Source organism: Ovis canadensis, chromosome 20 (assembly GCF_042477335.2).
Source record: "Ovis canadensis isolate MfBH-ARS-UI-01 breed Bighorn chromosome 20, ARS-UI_OviCan_v2, whole genome shotgun sequence".
NCBI lineage: Eukaryota > Metazoa > Chordata > Mammalia > Artiodactyla > Bovidae > Ovis > Ovis canadensis.
Genome location: NC_091264.1, coordinates 18,719,156 through 18,734,583, shown reverse-complemented (window position 1 = coordinate 18,734,583; position 15,428 = coordinate 18,719,156). Strand labels below are relative to the sequence as shown.

General features: G+C 42.4%; 1 protein-coding gene across 9 annotated transcripts in view; it reads right to left on the bottom strand.

The window, feature by feature from the left end:
• DST (dystonin) overlaps positions 1-15,428 on the bottom strand; it is a 525,807-nt gene that overhangs the window by 250,646 nt on the left and 259,733 nt on the right. For 7 of the 9 annotated variants that reach the window (XM_069564074.1, XM_069564071.1, XM_069564073.1 and 4 more), the window contains 3 exons: positions 7,899-7,988; positions 5,609-5,686; positions 3,366-3,458 (listed from right to left, as the gene is read on the bottom strand). In XM_069564074.1, coding sequence (XP_069420175.1) covers positions 3,366-3,458; positions 5,609-5,686; positions 7,899-7,988 — 261 coding nt within the window. Of the gene's footprint in view, positions 1-3,365; positions 3,459-5,608; positions 5,687-7,334; positions 7,371-7,898; positions 7,989-15,428 lie in introns of all 9 variants that reach the window. The other 2 variants (XM_069564068.1, XM_069564070.1) reach the window with 1 other exon arrangement.

The window sequence follows — 15,428 nt, the reverse complement described above, 5'->3', positions numbered from 1 at the left end:
GCAGAGACATTACTTTGCCGACTAAGGTCTGTCTAGTCAAGGCTATGGTTTTCCTGTGGTCATGTATAGATGTGACAGTTGGACTGTGAAGAAGGCTGAGCACTGAAGAATTGATGCTTTTGAACTGTGGTGTTGGAGAAGACTCTTGAGAGTCCCTTGGACTGCAAGAAGATCCAACCTGGGATTTCTTTGGAAGGAATGATGCTAAAGCTGAAACTCCAGTACTTTGGCCACCTGATGTAAAGAGTTGACTCATTGGAGAAGACTCTGATGCTGGGAGGGATTGGGGGAAGGAGGAGAAGGGGACAACAGAGGATGAGATGGCTGGATGGCATCACGGACTCGATGGACGTGAGTCTGAGTGAACTCCGGGAGTTGGTGATGGACAGGGAGGCCTGGCGTGCTTCGATTCATGGGGTCGCAAAGAGTCGGACACGACTGAGCGACTGAACTGAACTGAACTGAACTTCTCTCTTCCAGAGACACTTAATATATAATTCTTTCTTTAACGATTCTTTGCTTTCCATTTCCCTCAACTTAGGGTCTATACACATTGCCTCATTTCCAACCACTTACATTTCGGTCTGTTACTTTCTGCTCTCAGGAACTTGAATGGACCTTCCCCAAAACCCCCGGGGTCTTCCCAGACAAAACTACCCACTGCACTCACTCCTAACTCTGTCAGGCCCTCTGGGGGCATTCCACGCTGCCCACCGTTCCCTTCTCTTGACATTCTCTTCCCCTGGCTCCGTCAATGCTGCATTTTCTTGCAGCTACAAGAAGAAATGAAGTCCACGTTTCTCTCTCTTAGGAGAATTCTGGTAAAACTGACTATAATCCGGGGTGACAAATCCTTCTCAATATAAAGAGAAGGACAAGGGGGCGCTGCAGGACCGGGAAGGTGCTGGAGGGAAAGCAGGCAGTCCCTGACGCCAGCCGGCTGTGGGCCAGGCCCCCCGCTCCTTCTGTGTCCCCAGGTGGATGGTCTCCCCCAAACTTCCATCCTCTCTCTCTGCTCTTCTCCACCGGCCCCTCCGAAGGCCCCTCCTCTCTGACAGACTCAGGACTCTCGCCTTCTGGAGACCCCCAGGTTTATCGGCAGCACCTCTGACTCCCAGGCTCCGCTCCGCCCGCATCTACAGCTGCTTGGCAGACAGAAGCCAGGGGACCCCCCCGTCCCCTGACACACGTCAAGTCCACCAACGCCATGGCCTTTCCCTCTCCCCTCACCTCCCCCACCACCGGCTGTCTGCTGGCTTTTTACCTCCCGGGTTTAACGGCTCAGCGGCATCTTTAACCAACCCCACAAGTCCATCCTGTCTTCCCCCAAAACACCACCCTGGATTCACCTTTTCTTCTGCACCTAAGTCCCGGCCTTTAACACCCCGTTCTGAGGGCAACACCTCCCCCTCTTCACTCATCTCCTTGACTGCGGCCTGCGGTCATTTGTTGATTTTACTGGAGTCCATACAGAGTTCTAAAACATCATTTTTCAGGTGCAGGACGGTTGGGTGACTTGCTCAATGTCTTCATGGCCACAGATTAAAGAGCTGACGATGACACTCAGCTGTGCCTCCCTCCAGAGCCTGGGTGAGCCCCGACTCTGACATGCAAAATCCAGACACAGCCTGTGTCATCAGCTGTTGGTAACAATGGACTGTTTCCAAAGGTCTCCTGCAGTTTCAACCCTACAAGTTCTGGATCCCTGGGAAAGTTGCTGAGCAACTCCATGTGAATTCTGCTTTATGGCCCATTCTAGTTAGACTTCACCTGTTCCAGTAACAAGCTTTCGGGTCTGGAGCCAGGCCCCAAACCCTGCCTTGCTCGGTACCCCAGGTCCCCTAAGGATGGGCCTCTAGTGATGAGGGTCCCTGACTCCAGCTCCCAGTCATCAAGCCCCGCTGAGCGGACATTTGCCTAATATATCTGTATCAGCTGCTCTATCGGCTGGCCAGCTGGCCCCAGTCACCTGGTCTCCTGGTCCCTGGGTCCTCTCCTCTGATGCTCTAGTGCCTACCCGAGTCCTGGAACCTGCAGGACTCTACTTCCTACAGCTGTCCATATGTGCCAGATTCAGCCTGTTCCCAAATGAGCCCCAGTTACATTATTTCCACCACTCCCCTACAAACCCTGTATCCCACTAAAAGTTTTTAAATATTAGAAATAAGTCTTCTTCTTCCCAAGACGTGGTCAAAACCACAGCTCCTCTCTAAGCCGGCAAGCCGTGTCTTTCTCCTCCAAGGCCCGCCACACAGCCATCAATGGGTGGACGTGCCGTGTGCCCACCAATACGACACTCCACGACCCTGTCCCGAGGGATTGATAAACCAAACCAAGCGCCAACAGTAGGACTCACCTTAAACCAAATGAAGATTATTTTTTTAATGTATCCTTTTACAAAAACCAAAGGATCAAAAGCAGCCTTTTAATTAGATAAAGGGCACTGGTAATTAGATAATAATTCATAGTAATAAATATGCCTTTACTCTCCTTCTATCTCGTTTGAGAAAGTACAGCTCCACAGGAAACACGGATGGCGCGAATGCAGGGAATCTCTTTGTGAGAACAACACTGCCACCTAGTGTCATCAGCTGTTGACAGCACCAGGAGAAAGCAGGCACGTTCAGAAACTGCAGATGGCCAGGACCGTCACAACATTTTTATGATTTTAAATCAGGTAATGTTGGCCAATAAACCAAGAAACAGGTCTACATTCAATAAAAGGGAATCTCTGTCTTCCAACTCTTGAGATTACAAGCACTGTTCTAAAAACATTCTAAGCTTTTCAACAACAGGAAAAAAGGTGCCAAGTCCATAAGCAGCATGTTACTGAGGGGAACAATACAAATATATTGTTTAGGAAACAATGTCTAAATATCATATCATTTATATGTGGCATCTGAAAAAAAAACTGATACAAATGAGCTTATTTATGAAACCGAATCAGAGGCACAGACTTCAAAAACAAATTTGTGGTTACCAAAGGGGAAAGGGGGGGACAGATAAATAAGGAGTCTAGGATTAATAGACATATACTACCAAACATAAAATAAATAATCCGCAAGGACCTACTGTATAGCACAGGAAACTCTACTCAAAATTCTGTAATAATCTATATGAGAAAACAATCTGAAAAAGAATGGATATACGTACATGCCTACGAATCAATCTGCTATACCCCGGAAACTAACACAACACTGTAAGTTAACTATACATCAATATAAAATAAAAAACTAAATTAAAAGAGAAACAAAGTCTGAAATTTATTTTCCCCTGTTGGATGTGAATGCATAATTCACCCTTCACATGAACCACTTGAAAACCATCAATGAGGTTAAAAGAAATGACAAGAAAACTGGGCTCACCTGAAAGTGCAAAATTATTGTCCATATTAATCCCAAAGTCAACTTGGGATTTCCATCTGTTATGTCATCATTTCTAATATTCACTAATTTCACCTGTTTTGTGAAAAGAGAAAAGAGAAAACAAAATGCTTTTCAACCAGCACATGAGTTATTTTTACCTACATAAATGATTCTAAATTAGATATAAAAGAAGCTGGAATAATTTTAATACCAATAATCCTATAAAATACTGTTTTACCCCTAGGCTGCATCTTACAGAGGCTGCAAATTACCGAGGAACAACAAAGCCAAAATAAACATCAACGTTGGGCTTTGTTTTCTACGGCAAGTACTAAAAGTACACTTGTCAAAACAAAACCACAGTTCAAGTGAGAAGTCCTAAATACTTAAGTTTTTAAACTAGAAATAATATTGTCTTTTGAAAATAAGCATTATTTTACAATTAAGTAGGAAACTATTCTGAACCATCAAATAATTTTAACAGTTTTATCACACTTCTATCACAAATTCCATTTGTCTACCACACACTGCTACCAGGATAAGTAACTATGTAAGTCACTGGACATTTAGCAGACTATTCAAAACTTTAAAAATAATATGTCAATAATAACCAGATGTAAAGCTTATCAACTGTCAAATTATGTATTCAGATAAATTCATGCAATAATGATAACTAACACTTCCTGGAAAACTAATTAAATATCACGAATGATACCTAACATTTTACTTCCTGGACAAATCACTACCAAAAATATTTCGACAAGGAGACACAATTAACCATTAATCTTCTGGAAACTCCCACTAGAATTAAGACTAGTAAGGCATATCAATAACACTTAAAAGATAAGCACTGAGTATTTGTTAGAATTTAGTAACTAAAAGTGGAGAAGGCAATGGCAACCCACTCTAGTACTCTTGCCTGGAAAACCCCATGGGCAGAGGAGCCTGGTGGGCTGCAGTCCATGGGGTCGCTAAGAGTCGGACATGACTGAGTGACTTCACTTTCAATTTTCACTTTCATGCATTGGAGAAGGCAATGGCAGCCCACTCCAGTGTTCTTGCCTGGAGAATCCCAGGGACGGGGGAGCCTGGGGGGCTGCCGTCTACGGGGTCGCACAGAGTCAGACACGACTGAAGCCACTTAGCAGCGGTAACTAAAAGCACTGTGATGTTCATAATAAACCAAATGAAGGGCTAACAACGGTGTCTCCTTCTCTTCCTTACCCTCTCCTCTTTTTTCCCTCTCCATTAAAAAGCAAAACTGTTGCCACCTTTGATTTCTCAGTTTTTAGTCACTTTCAATTCTCCTGAGTTTCACTGTCTCCTCCTTTTTTCTCCTAACTGAAAGCTACCAATTACTTGGCTGATACTATGTTAATCACAGTGGTACCCAATCAAGATCAAATCCAATTCGGTGTTCATTTTTCTCCCACGATTTCTTCTGAAACCTCAAGCGAGTTGGGGGCTGTTGTCAGAACTGTTTTATTTTTAACCGCTTCTAAACCATCCAGTTGTACCTGCTTATAAAATATGAACTTCTGCCTCCTCACTATTACATTTTAAAAATAAACATATGCAAAGTTTTTTAAGTATTATATAAACTATCTTTTATTTTAAAAAGGGCAATTTTACAAAGTGAGTATAAAAAATATTCTCTCCCCACCACTAATAACTGTTCTTTGACATTCTTAACATTCTGTTGCTACTAAAATGTCATTAAGTTCCCAGGCAAAAGCATTCCAACAGAAGGAAAATCAGTAGCTGTTACTCAGATGGTAATGCAGCCACTTATAATTCGTCTGGGCTTACACCTATGATTAATTTCCTTTTCTTTGGAACAAACGTTTAAAAATATTTAAAAATATCAGTCTCACAAAAGCAGAAGTTTAATGTTATGAAAGTGAAGTCGCTCACTTGTATCCGACTCTTTGCAACCCCACGTACTATAGCCCGCCAAGCTCCTCCAACCATGGAATTTTCCAGGCAAGAATACTGGAGTGGGTTGCCATTTCCTACTCCAGGGGATCTTCCCGATCCAGGTATTGAACCCAGGTCTCTGCATGGCAGGTACACTCTCTACACTCTGAGCCACCAGAGAACCTCTGTTAATGATTATTAAATCATTATCAAATCATATTAAATGTTAATGATTAACTCAAAGTCAAATTTAACCTGTTCGTTCCCTGTTCAGTCACATGTGTGCCGTACTATACGATTACAGCTTTGAAATTCAAACATCATACCTGGCGTCTTTTCAAATAGTCAAGGGCAATTTGTACGTTCTGGAGCCTGTGAAAACGCATCCGACCCTTCTCTCTGGGCTAAGAAGAGAAAAATGCAGGGTATAAAAAACATCATATTTTCTGACACCACTGACCATGCTAAATATACTGAATATACTATATAAATACACCGTATGCTCGTCACACTGTCAAAAATTTACTGTTTGGGGAAATCCATTAAATTTTTAATGATATTTTAATTTTTTTGAATTACCTGAGATTCAGTGTAAACTAGGGACTTTTCTGAATCTGTTTTATTTAAACAGATCCTTCACTATGAATATTTTATTTAAGCAAAAGGAAGAGAGAAAGCGCCACAGAATATACAGACATTTCATATTCACTATACTACAAGTCTAGCCTACAATTATTTAGCCTCGGATGCACGCAAAGAATTAAATACCATTCCCCATTTACCTTCTTAATAAACTCTAACTCAAGAGGGTTTTTAAATTATACATGTATGGCATGTAAATGAAAATGAGGTAAAGTAGCATGCAGTTAGTATAAAAACCACTAAGAAGGAGAAAGGCAGTCAAGGTTTACTTAGCCATGATACAGGAGAGAGAAAAGCAATTAAAGCCATGTAATATATTTCCTCTTTATTTTCATTTTTGCACACAATCGGTTGGACTTTAATTGTCTGACACTGCCTGGGGATGGACGTGATGACGTGCTCTGTCAGGGAAACTGACAAACCGTAATTCTTTTCCTTGATGCCGTTTCCCTTAAGAAACGTTACAAGTCAGCAGAAGGAAAAACATAAGGAAACAGAGCTGAGAAAATGTTCAACAAAACTACAAAGGATGGAGCTGATAACTGACCACATAAAATCTTCCAAAGGGAAAAAAAAAAGAAAACTGAGAGCTGAGCCGAAACGTGACTAGGTTGCTGAAGCCAAAGGCAGCAGAATTAAACAGACGGCGGACCACAGGCTGGGGAAATAACCCCATATAAGAATGATGGTGATGAATCCCCACTGCATCAGAAAACACACGTTCCAGTGAAAACAGGGGGCCCTGGGGATCTGATGGCCAAAGAAACGCATCTTGCAGAGGTAGGCTCAGCTGACTGAGGCTCTCGGGGGTGAGACAGCTCTGTCAGGACCCTGGCATTTAAAACATCCTCCCCAAAGAAAGTGAGACAGATAAGGCAGGCAGAGAATGTCCATCTAATACCAACTGCCAATAGGCATGCCTTAAAGCATAGTCTTAAATATAAAATAAATGTCCATACGTTCCTTCCATTAAAGCAATGAGCAGTTATGTCTGAAATATCAATTTCAAAAGTGGAACTGATATGCATAAAAATTAGCAGGCTGGTTGTAATTGTAAACCTTCACACTTACACAAAAGGTATATAAACTTCATTAGCTCAGATGCCATCCTATAGTTTAAGCACATATGTTCAAATACCATGCAGTGCAAGAGATACAGAAATACATTTAAAGAGAAAATATGTCCGTTGTCCAATCTGTTGGTCCACACACATCCACCTCCCTGCGGGTCTTGGGGCCTTTGCACCATTTTCTAAACAGGAGCCAGAAGCCGTGGGTTACTCTATGGTGTTAGCGCTCACCGCACTGTACCGGCTAGGTTAGTCGAGTTACGGGGGCGACACCTACCCCCTTATCCTCATCCTCCACATCCTCATGCTGTTCATATTCGCATGCTTCTGAGGCACTCACCAACCGTAAGGTCTTCAAAAAATCTCGCTCCCTTGGCTAATGAATATAACAGACAGAAGACAGGACAGCAAGTACACAAGACAGACCAGAAATGAAAAGAAGAGCATGAACAGAACATAATGAAGGGACCGGGTAACCGAGGGGGGGGTGTTCACAGAAAAGGAGATGACACCTGTGGAGGGGGTTAGACCATCTGTCAGAAAGCGGTGCTTATTTCCTTGCTAGTGGTGAGTCTTTTAATAGGGGGTTATATTATGCATCCAAATTCTGCTAAGCATTAAAAAAAAAAAAACCAAGGTAAGAGGAAGAACAGCAGTAGTCTTTTAATTACAGAACTGATTACATAAGCAAGGTCATCAAAGTGTTTCCATCTCCCAAATGCACACTATTTAAAGTCTGAAAATGCTTTCGAATCTAACCAGAACTCTTTTTTCAAGCAGAATTCATAGCAGCTCACAAGACGGATGCTGCAAAAATCTGAACAGTTTGTGCCGAAAACATACTAGGTCATATGCGAAAAGGATCACACGTTCCTCCGAATAAATTATGAAATTTAAAACTTACCAAGGTGTCTCCTGAAAGAACCTCTAAAAGAGAGATCAAATTGTGTCCGTCTCTCAAGTCTTCATAGAGATCGTTCACGTGTTTTCGAACCTATGCACAAAAACACAATTTAAAATATTTGGTTATAGAACTCAGATTATCCTTAATATCCGGACAAGAAAGTGGACGAGGAGAAAACATTCCCTGTGTGTCCATTCATGCAGTGTTTTATGCAGGCCCTGACCTGAATCACGATTCCTGAGACAGCAACCAGGGACACCTTCACAAGGTGAGTGTTTAGCCCCTCAGCCCTGAGGTGGTCTTCCTGACCTCTGCGTCGCAAAATTCAAGATGCCAGAGGCACACCCTCCACATGTTAAAAATCCAGAGATGTAGCCTAGGTAAAAGGTCCATGAGACTCTAGGTACTACTTCTGAAAATTCCTGTGAGTCTATGATTATCTCAAAATTGAAAGTTTTTATTTATTTATTTTTAATTTCTTCTTTTTTTTTTTTTAACTTTATTTTACTTTACAATACCGTATTGGTTTTGCCATACATTGACATGAATCCACCACGGGTGAAAGTTTTTAGAAATATATGTGAGGTTATAAGGCCTCTATTCAAAATTCCTCTGCACAGCATAAATCTTCCTGTGGTGGAGAGTCTTCTTTTCTTTTTGAATAGCTTCTTCTAAAGTTTCTATTGGACTACAGTTAACTTACAACGTCGTTCTTGTTTCAGGTACACAGCAAAATGGTTCAGTTACATATATACATATATTGACTCTTTTTCAGTCTTTTCCCAGTAGGTTATTGCAGAGTGCTGAGTAGAGTTCCCTGTATGTCCTTGCCGATTATCTATTTTATAGATAGTGGCGTGTGTACGTTGGGTCTAACATACACACGCTACATATATCCCCCCTCCCAGGGGATAAATCGCATAACCACACTCACGGTAACTGACAGTTCACAAGGCTGGTCTAAGTTTCTTAGTTTATAGCTCAAACCACCAAAAGCTGCCCCAAAGCTCTGCTCTTCCCACAGAGGGACACCCCTGGCACACACCAGCCCGCTGTCAGTTTCGGCCGGACAGACACAGTCAGAGCAGGTTGCGAGCGTGGCTGTCCCCACCCCAACCTGCTCCCCTGGGGTGATGCTGGCCTGTGCTACTTCGCGAGCCGAGGACGGGGTCCACAGAGGCAGAGACCAGCATCCCCCACAGCACGTGGGCACAGGCCTGCGGGCCCCCTGTCTGCGTGAACACACACTCTGGAGGTTTACACGCAGGAGCCAAACTTCTGTGCATGTGCAAAGTGTCATGTGACTAAACAGCAGAAAGAAACAGAAAGATCCAAAGTATGGTCAAAACTTTCTGACTCCAGAGCAACCAGAAAGAAAGGGCCTAATGTAAACTGGAAGCAAGCCTTTGATGGTTAAGATTTTCGGGTCTAAAAAAGCAGCTTAAATACCACTAAATGTTGCTCTGCAGTGACCTAAATGGGAAGGAAACCGCAAAAAAATAGGGGCTGCATGTATACATCTAGCCGACTCACTTCACTGTAAAGCTGAAGCTACCGGGACATCTTAAGCAGTTGTCAGTCGTGTCCGACTCTGCGACCCCATGGACTGCACCGTGCCAGGCTTCCCTGTCCTTCACTGTTCCCCGGAGTTTGCTCAAACTCATGTCCATTGAGTCAATACTCCAATTTTTAAATCTTTCAATTAAAAAAAAATTAATACTGCTAAATTTTATTATCTTAACTGACTACATGCTTTACAGTATGATTTACTGTCAGAAAATATTTGTAATTAGTGAAGAATAAAATTCCCGTAAGAGTTCCATATCAAATTTATCAGCTCCTATGACTCATGTTTGGGGACTTTCTGCCTAAGTCACAGTACTTTTCAATATTCACCTAATATTCATTTACCCATCTATGCGCCATTAATGACAAGTAATGTAAGCATTACACTCAGGCCTAATAGCTCTAAGTAACTACTAACGCCGACAGTACCTATAAAATGACCACCAAAACTGAAACAGTCAGATTATTTTTAACCAAGTGTTCCCATTTTCACAAGCTGACATTTTTATTTTGATTTCCCAATACCCAAGGAATATCAGCTGACTCTTTGGTGTCACAAGATAATTATATAACAGTAAAAGCAAGCTTAAAAATGCTTCATTTTTCTAAAAAAAAAAAAAAAGAGGAGCATATCATAACACATTTCAGACAGTCCTATTTAGAAAATCTATAAATACCTAAATACAAAGAGAGTATTCCTTCCATTAAATGTTTACCTGTTAAATAAATGGCATTAAATGACATTCCCCGGAAATACTCAATAACATTTCAGAGATGAGCCAATTTCCAAGGATCTTCTCAGGAAGAAATCTATGATACACATAACACACACGTGTGCAGACAAGCAAACATGTGAAATGAGTGCTGGTACTCAGCTTTCTAGTTACACATCCCAGCCCTGTAAGAACTGACGCGGTCTCATTCCAAGCCATGAGCTTGAGCGTAAGGCTAAGGGCCCACTTAAAAACAAGATGTCCATGGGTGGACGAATGGACAAAGATGACACACACACAGTGGAGTGTTACTCAGCCACTAAAAACACAGTCTTGCCATTTGCAACAACAGAGACCTTGAGGGAATTAGACTCAGTGAAATAAGTCAGACAGAGAACAAATACTGTATGATTTCACTTATAAGTGGAATCTAAAAAACAACAAGTGAGCAAACAAAACAAAGATCACAGATACAGAGAAGAGAATGGTGGTCGCCAAGGGTTGGAGCTGGGGAGTGGGTGAAACAGGAGAAGCAGATCACAGGAAACAAACTTCCAGTCATAAATGAGACATGGGGGTGCAGTGTGCAGCAGGGGACCGTAGTCAACAGTACTGTATCACGTACTTGCAAGCTGCCAAGAAACCAAATCCTGAAAGTTAACTCTGTCTGGTGATGAATGGTATTATAACTAGAATTTTTGATCATCTTGTAACATATACAAATATCAAATCATGATGTCATATACCTGAAACCAATACAATATTATCTGTCAATTAGAGTTCAGTAAAAAAAAAAAAAAAAAGGCAGAAGAGCTAAGCTTGTGAATTTCATCCATATGTGTACATCTAAATCAATATACTCCTCTGAGTATCTCCCATGTAATCAGAAAGTAGACTAATTCTTGAGAGCCTGAGCAGGAACAGGAGAGACCACAGTTATATAAACAATATTATGCATCTCTTGACCCTGAGGCAGCTGTCGAATCTCAAAACAGACAACTCTATCATGCAGGTCTGACATCTTCAGAAGGGACAGTGGAAACAGGCACACAGTAAGGATGCCCGAGCCCGGGCAGGAACAATCAAAGTTAAGAAAGCCACGCGCTCTTGGTCCCCTGTGCACACCCATGCCTGCCAGAGCCACAGTTTAATCCAGATACACTTCCGCTGTCTTTCTCACTCCAGGACGGTTAATGATGAGCGTGATCAATAGGCAAGACATGGAAACAGCCTAAATGTCCATCGACAGATGAATGGAAAACGATGTCATATATATATATACAAAGGAATACTACTCAGCCATTAACAATAATGAAATAATGCCATCTGCAGCAACACGGATGAGTCTAGAGATGATCACACTAAGCGAAGTAAGTCGGGAAGAGAGAGACAAAGGCCACAGGACACCACTCACATGTGGAGTCTAAAATATGACACCAGCGCACCGATCTATGAAACACGGCTTCCTGGTGGCTCAGACAGCAAAACATCTGCCTCGGAGGCAGGAGACCCGGGTTCGATCCCTGGATAGGGAAGATCCCCTGGAGAAGGAAATGGCAACCCACTCCAGTATTCTTGCCTGGAAAATTCCATGGATGCGGGAACCTCTTAGGCCACAGTCCATGGGGTCGCAAAGAGTCGGACACAACTGAGAAACTTTCACTTTCAGAAACAGAAGCAGGATCACAGACACTGAGAACAGACCAGTGGCTGCCAAGGGGCAGGGGCATGGGGGATAGATGGAGTGGAAGGCTGGGACTAGCAGAGACAGGCTTTAATACACAGGATGGATAAACAAGGGCCTTCTGCACAGCTCAGGGAACTATATTCAATACCTTGTGATAAGCCATAATGGAAAAGGATATTTTTTAAGCCATAATGGAAAAGGATATTTTTTAAGCCATAATGGAAAAGGATATTTTTTAAAACTCTGTGTGTGTGTATAACTGAATTACTTGCCATACAGCAGCAATTAACAAAATGTTATAGATCAGTAGATTTACTTCAATTAAAATTTAAAAGATCAATTACTTAAAAAATCAATTAGAAATCAATTTTTTAAAAGATGAGGTATGATTCTAAACACACACATGAAAGCAATTTCACAACTTGCTCTGCCAGACTGAACCCAACTATGGACATGAGGGAAACTTTCCACCACAAGGGGTCCTTTTCCACAACCACATTCATGTACCAATAAAAAAAATTAAATTAGGCATGTTTGAAGAAGAAGAAGATTAAGCCAAGCAAAACCAAGTAAGGGAAAGAGAAAACATATTACGCGGGAAAAAGGATTTCAGCCATGCCCCTGCTGCAGGCCTCATGAACCAGTTGCCCAACCTCTCGAGGCCTCCGTTTTCTCACCTGCAAAATAAAAGACCGAAGAGAGAAGGCCTCGAGTTCAAACTAGAGAACAAGAATTCTGTGACCTGAAAATAAAACTGTCATCATTTTTTTAAAAATCACTGTCAACTTAAAAGAGAAAATATATAAAATGGAAAGCTGCTAAGAATTTTAGGAAGAAATACAGAAACAGATTAACTCAGCTTCTGTAATGCTTGAAAACATGCTGAGTCATTATTTATCATGGAATACTGTTTATTTTTCTTGTCTCAGGGGGTCATTCCAAGGTTCCAGAGAAATACTGTATATGCAAGACGCTACGTAAATGTAAGATACCATTATTTTCATCTTCATGACTCCATATAAAACAAATGTACCATTATTAACAATAATAAACAAAAATACATAAATGGACCCGACCCTGTGTAAGTGCTTTATAAGTTAACAGCTCATTTTCCTCACCACAAAACAAATGAGATAAAAAAAAGAATGCCAACTAAAAATTAAATATCAGCATTATGGAAAATAAAAAGTATAGTATTATGAGGAAGGAGTGGCAATGGGGTGAAGTGAGTGAAAGCAACTGGGGTCCTAGAGAAATACCCAGTCATGTGATCAATCAGGGGTGAAAAAGAAGGAAATGGTTCAGCTGCCACAGAAAAGCCTTTTATTTTGTCCAATGTCTGAGTCATAGACACGTGGCCTAGTAACTTTCCTTCACAGATGACTGCGAACTGCCAGAGTGTCAACCTTCCACTTTCACTTTTTAATAAAACATTCTTCTCATTTTGGATAGTCTCTCCCTGTGGGACAGAAAGCTGTCTGAATAAATAGTGCTCGAGGAAATGATGAGCAAGTTGAAAGCACTCTGGGGCACTCTGGGGTTAAATTATATAACTGGAGTTACATAACAGGGATGAAGCATCTTTTTCTGTGTTTTTTGAATCCTATGGGATTCTCCCAGAATTTTGCAGGCTTTCTTAAAATGCGGTCCTGCATTGCACCTGCAAGCTCACCCCTAGAGGGCGCTCATCTTTTGCTGCGGAGGAGTCTTCCTAAGGAAGGGAAATAGAGGAGAAGTGGGTGGGGTGAGACCCTGAACAAGGTCCTGCTGATGACACATAAATATTCCCATTTTATTTCCGACAGAGAGCAAAGAAGACTATGCCAGGCCTTCATCACTGAAATGGCTTACCTGCTCAAAACAGCACTCTGGAATTTTTGCTTTAGCTTGTAATTGCTTGATTTCACATGGGCTAAATCAAATTCAAGTTTGAAGATCGGGTTGACCTTCAGACATATAAACACAGTTGCTTATGTAATGCTTAAGGATGCCTTTTTCAAAAGTCTGACTTTTAGTGGTTGATGTCAATCTAGACGAAAATCTCACTTCTCATATTTATCCTTAGCACTACTGTAGAGCTGCAGTTCGTGTCAGCAAATATTTATTAAGCCTTCCTCATACACCAAGGTACCACCTTGCTTTTATTTTGGGGCCACAAAAATAAAAAGTGGTTCTTCACTGCATGAGGCAGGCTGTCTAAGTCACAGACTCAGTAGCTGCGGCAGGAGGGCTGAGACGCTCCATGGTGTCTGGGGTCTTAGTTCTCCGACCAGCGCCCGAACCCACACCCCTGCACTGGAGGTGGGTTCTCAACCCCTGGACCACCAGGGAAGCCCCTGAACTGAGGTGAAGGGTGCAGAGGTGCATAAAGAGCACACGCCACCTCTTGAGGTCCACAGGCTGGGAGGACAGACACTGTGGGAGTCTGAGAAGGCCTCCCCCAAAGATGGGAGTGTCCCACCTGCAGGAAAGAACCAGAACAGGGGGCCAGATGAGGGAGCTCCCAGCTCTGGGGAAGGACAGCGTCCGGGACGCCAAGGAGACAGGAGTGGGGATGGGGCGCAGGGGCAGGGCGTGGGGGCCTGACCTCCTCCTGGGTACGGACAGCCTGCCCTGAGCAGAGCCGGCCGCTGAGACCCAAGCAGAATGAGGACACACCTTCTCTGAGCAACATGAAAGCTCCCATCCTATCCTGAGCAAACCCAGAAAGAGCTGCTGAAGGTCCAGTCGATAGGCGAGGATGCAGGAAAGGTCGCTGGTGGGGGCCACACACTCCCTCGTGAGCCCAGGGAAAGGGGATGCCTCCCACCCCAGCAGCAAGGAACAGACCACGGGCGAGGATGGCCAGGCCCCTCTTAGGGCAGTCCTAAAGCTGAAGGACATGCTACTCTGGCAAACCACCCCTATCTTTAGAAAGACACATAAATAATAAAGGCTTGCCCCAAGACAGAGCACCTCGCTGCCTTGGGTGGAAAGAAACGGGAGACTCAGCTTCAGGAGAAACTACGAATGAAGATGTTATTCAAAGCAATTTTTTGATTCTGAACAAATACATTCAGGAAAAATAATCAACCACATTCTTGGGGGTGAGCTCCTTACAAGTCCTACCTCAAAAATAAAAATAACCTGCCAATAAGTTACTACATCAATTATCGATAAGTAAATTGATGCTTCAAAAATGCACAGAAATGCTTTAAAACACTGCATTTGCTTTGGTAGGTCCCTTTTCTGAATGGTTATTACAAACTTATATCAGTATTATTTCTTCAAGAATGGTGAAGAAATAAACCCATAGCTCAGACTCTTCCTAAATTACTGTAAATTCTAATCTGGTTCAGGGAAATCTAAAGGGTAAATATCATTATCTGATGTAATAAAAAGGTGGTCATGCTTTTCTCTAGGCAGCATGTTAGGCCGGCATTAAGGCCACTCATAATTATCTCCTTCACTGGTTTCTAACCATAAAATAAAGGTATTCATCATACATCTTAAGGTATTAACGAATAAAATGAGGAAGCGTTTCAAACAACTCAGTTGTTGGCCCCAAGTAGTACAAATAATCTG